The sequence below is a fragment of the Arachis ipaensis genome, chromosome B9, assembly GCF_059453495.1.
Source record: "Arachis ipaensis isolate K30076 ecotype BB chromosome B9, ASM5945349v1, whole genome shotgun sequence".
Taxonomy (NCBI): domain Eukaryota; kingdom Viridiplantae; phylum Streptophyta; class Magnoliopsida; order Fabales; family Fabaceae; genus Arachis; species Arachis ipaensis.
In genome coordinates, this window is record NC_142444.1 from 136780308 (window position 1) to 136784318 (window position 4011).

Consider the following 4011-nt stretch of genomic DNA (forward strand, 5'->3'; position numbering starts at 1 on the left):
TTTCTAAAATGCATCCTCCTAGAGAGGCTTGGAGGCTGAAAGTTAGGGTTCTAAGGCTTTGAGTTGTATCCTCATTTGGTAACCATGAGGTTCCTAACTCAATGGAGATGATTCTCTTTGATGAGCATGTTAGCCCCTATTAGCTTCTCTTTTAAATTTGGTGTTAGTTGTTGTTTTTTAAGTTTTTAACTTTAAATTATGTGTTTCACTAATCTGATTTTGTTTTTTTGTTGGATTTCCAGTGTGAAAAAATTCAAGCTACAGTTAAGAAACCACTTCTTAATAGGTTTAGGGATCATATAGTCGAAGGTCAAGTTTATAGAATGGCATACTTTATTGTTGTGTCAAATCATGGTAGTTATAGAGCAACTTCTCATGAATTCAAATTGGTTTTCCTTCACCGAACCACTGTTGTAGCTGTTGATGAAGATGTTATCCCTAAGACTTGTTTCAACATGTTTTCTTTTTCTAAGCTGTTGAACATGACCCAAGATTATGATTTTTTAGTTGGTGTGTATCTCTTCTTGCTATTTTGTTATTCAAGTTTTTTTAACAAATCTTTTGAATATTTAATAGGTTGTGTTTATTTGGAATAAATGTCATTGGTCTTTTAACTTCAGTGGGAGAAGAGAAAGAATATGCAAAAGAGGGAAAAATTGTGAAAATAATTGTGCTGGAATTAACTTCAAAAGAGTATGTTCATTGAGTCATTTCTCGTGGTTTCTCTTTATCTTTTAATCATTTTTTCCTTATTTTCTATTTCATTCTTTGTCATGTTTTGAGTTTCAGTCTTACAGTGCGATGTGCATTGTTTGGGGACTATGTTAATCAAGTAAATTATTTCTTTACCTCTGGCTATGTGGAGCAGCCTGTTGTTGTCATTCAACTTGCAAAAGTCAAGTTCTTTAGGGGTACATTGTTTGTTTTCTATACATCTCATTGCTACTCTAGGTGTTGTCTCTAATAAACTTTGCTAAACTCTTTCTGTATTGCTGTGTAGGTCAAGTAGGTCTTCAAAATGTGCTGTATGCCACTCAAATGTTATTTAATCCTGATCTTCCTGAAGTTTTTGAATTCAGGCAGAGGTTAGCATGGTTTATTTTGTTGATTTTTATTATATTCTTTATTTACAACAAATCTGGAGTAACAAGTACAAGTGTCTACCATCATTCTTTTTTAGTATGATTGAGCAAGGTGTCAATGGTACCCAGCCATTGTTTATTGCAAATGAGGGTAAAGTTGTCTCCTTGAAAGATGATTTCATGCGTTTAACTAGAAAATGCACTATTGAAGAGCTTCAAGATAACAATGAGGTTGTCTTCTTTTGAGTTAGTTGTGTTTATGTTTATTTTATACACAAATGAACTGAAAAAGAAAATCAAAGAACAATTTCTAGATCTGTTTTTTCATTTATATTGTTAACAAATTTTGAAATGCCCATTGCATAGGAGGGTTCTTTTATCATTTTTGGTACAATCCAAGGTATTGTTGAGGATGGAGGTTGGTGGTATTCTGCGTGTGTGTGTGAAAAGGGTATCTATCCTCAAAATGGTGCATATTACTGTGATTTTTGTTTGAAGCACATAACTAATGTGACTCCAAGGTCAGAAATTTTGCTCAAAATATCTTTTCATTTTGTCTTGTGCATTGTTTATAAAAATAATGTTTCTTGGTATTATTTATTCCGAATTATTGTGTTCCTTTTTTTTTTCTCTCCGCAGATTTAAAATTAAAATAACACTTGAAGATCATAGTGGGGAGAATATTTTCCTTCTCTTTGATCATGAGGCATCTTATTTGCTTAAGAAATTATGTGCTGACTTGTTTACTAAGGTTCAAAGAGATGCAAGTGTATGTTCTTAGTTTTATTTTGTGTGTTGTTCACTTTATGGGATGTGATATGTTTTATTCAAACTGTGTATTTCTTATGTATTACTTTAAAAATAGCTTATATGTGAGGATACTTATCCTCCCATATTTCAAGGGCTCATTGGAAAGAAGTTACTGCTGAAGGTTGATACCAAAGGTGCCGCACATGATACATTTTATGGCACTTTCCGAGTTAGGAGAATATGTGATGATCCCAACATTATTGCCATGTTTGAACTTCCCAATTATGATGCTGATGACGAGTCTACTCCAAAAAAGGTTACATATACATATAATTATTTTTAGATTGTGTAAATTCATGATTCATTTCTTTTTTTTTATTGTGCTGTGGTGAATTTTTGTTATGGTCTTATCTATTTTTAAACTCTTTTGGCATATGAATAGGAGCCTGATTTAGACAAATCTGTTCCCTGTGAAAAAGGGGATATTGGTATTAAGAAGGAGTCATCAAAGACTTTTATCAAAAGTGACAAAGTTGCTGGTGAGTGTTCTGGGATTTTATCTAAATTCCCAGTTCTTATAGATTTTTTGGCTGAAAAACAGCCTGCTATTTCCGAAGGGACTGAGTTTGCTGCCTTAATTAATGGTGAAGATGTAAAAGATGAGAAAACACCCAGCAATGATACTGTTAGTGATGATCTTTCTGCTGAACTGGATATATTGCTTAGCTCACCGGAAAAAACCTCAGGTACTATTATATAATATTTTTTTCTCCTTCATATGTGTGCTGTTTCTAAATGGATTTTGCATTCTTGAGTGAGTTTTATAACTTTTGTTAATTTCTTTGTCATAGGAGGTGTTGTCCACGTTCTTGATGCACCTTCCCAATATGGAGAGAAGCTTATTCATGAAAATCATGTTGTCACCTCGAATGGCAAGAGAAATTTGAATCCCCAATTTGAAGAGGCGGCTGCTGATGCAGATGGGCGTAGGTTCAAGATTGCCAAGGTTAATGGAGTTTGATTTAAGGTGTGGAATTGAGCTGCTGTGTCTAGGTGTAGGTGTTTTATATAGTATATCTATAAGTATTTAGGAAGGCTTGTGATTCCAAATAGATGGAAATGTAATCATGCTGGTTGGATGCTATTTTGATTTGATTTTTTTGGATTGTGTCCAACAAATAGGATTATCCGATATAGGGGTTTTCCTTTTGTGTTGGCTCGGGTCATATGCCAACTAGGTTTATTCTCAACTCCTTTTGTAATAGTGATTTTGCTAGGAATTGGACACATTTTCAATGTTGTAGCCTATTTAGGTTACATACTAGGATATGTAGTCAGTTGTTGGAATCCTCCTTATCATAGGAGAGATAGCCATATATAATTGTGTATATCACTATTAATATTTTAATGAAATGCAGCAATTCTTATTTGTATTTGTTTATTGTTGTACAACTTTATCTTTTCATATCAATTAATTATTGGTGTTGATTATAATACTTTATTTTTTTCATTTTCTGCGTTATCAAAGGTGTGCATGGTTATATAAGTTCTTTGTTGGTGTGTTTCACAAGTTCTGCTCCCAGCCACCCCCTTTTTTTTCACCTATTGTTTATAGGAACTTAACAATGTGGATGTCTTTTTGGCAATGAATTAGGGGTAGTTCTTGCGATTTATGTTTCAACCTCTTGTTTGTTTAGTATGAGTAACAAAGATGTCTCATAATTCTGTTCGTGCTAGAGAATATAGGCAAAATTCTTTGAAAAGAAAGCGAACAGAAAGTCACCATCGAAATGCAAGAGGTCAATACTGAATTGACCTTCGTGATATTTTTAGTGTTTTATACTCTAATTTTCAGTGATTTGATATCTATCGGAGTCGTTGTAATTTATTTTCGTTTTGTAATGTTTTAGAGGTCCTCGATTCTTCGATGCCTGCTCTCTCTTTGAATGATTATATGGGTAATTTTTATTTCTCTACCTATATTTTTGTAGTTAATCTTTGTGTTTCTAATAATTTATCTGTTTATTTTATATGTTTTCAATGTTTCTGTTTTTTTTTTTTTTTTTAGAAAATTTAGTTGAGGTGTCCCAGAATGTTAATCAGAGTTCAAATCTTATTTTGTCAGGTATAATAATATCTTTAAGTATTTTATCCCTGTCCAATTTTGTTTTTGTTAAAT

General features: G+C 32.7%; 2 protein-coding genes across 2 annotated transcripts; both read left to right on the forward strand.

Moving 5' to 3' along the window:
• Positions 1–323: 323 nt before the first annotated feature.
• On the forward strand, positions 324–2011 carry LOC148546484 (replication protein A 70 kDa DNA-binding subunit C-like). Its single transcript, XM_088498126.1, has 8 exons — positions 324–510; positions 597–693; positions 790–911; positions 1001–1085; positions 1181–1313; positions 1449–1603; positions 1722–1851; positions 1943–2011. Exons 1-8 carry the CDS (start codon positions 324–326, stop codon positions 2009–2011), a joined length of 978 nt encoding a protein of 325 aa, XP_088354252.1.
• An 86-nt stretch (positions 2012–2097) lies between these two features.
• Positions 2098–2853, forward strand: LOC148546485 (uncharacterized). The gene is made up of 4 exons (XM_088498353.1): positions 2098–2148; positions 2275–2371; positions 2492–2578; positions 2684–2853. The coding sequence occupies exons 1-4, from the start codon at positions 2098–2100 to the stop codon at positions 2851–2853; spliced, it is 405 nt and encodes a 134-aa protein (XP_088354479.1).
• The last annotated feature ends 1158 nt before the right edge of the window (positions 2854–4011 follow it).

Bases quoted from the DNA above. Each gene is read 5' to 3' on its own strand.
- LOC148546485 (XM_088498353.1), top strand. From the start codon at position 2,098: ATGTTTGAACTTCCCAATTATGATGCTGATGACGAGTCTACTCCAAAA. The intron at 2,372-2,491 runs GTGAGTGTTCTG...AAGATGTAAAAG, and splicing joins CAAAAGTGACAAAGTTGCTG to ATGAGAAAACACCCAGCAAT. The intron at 2,579-2,683 runs GTACTATTATAT...TCTTTGTCATAG, and splicing joins CTCACCGGAAAAAACCTCAG to GAGGTGTTGTCCACGTTCTT.
- LOC148546484 (XM_088498126.1), top strand. From the start codon at position 324: ATGGCATACTTTATTGTTGTGTCAAATCATGGTAGTTATAGAGCAACT. The intron at 511-596 runs GTGTGTATCTCT...TATTTGGAATAA, and splicing joins AGATTATGATTTTTTAGTTG to ATGTCATTGGTCTTTTAACT. The intron at 912-1,000 runs GTACATTGTTTG...ATTGCTGTGTAG, and splicing joins AAAAGTCAAGTTCTTTAGGG to GTCAAGTAGGTCTTCAAAAT.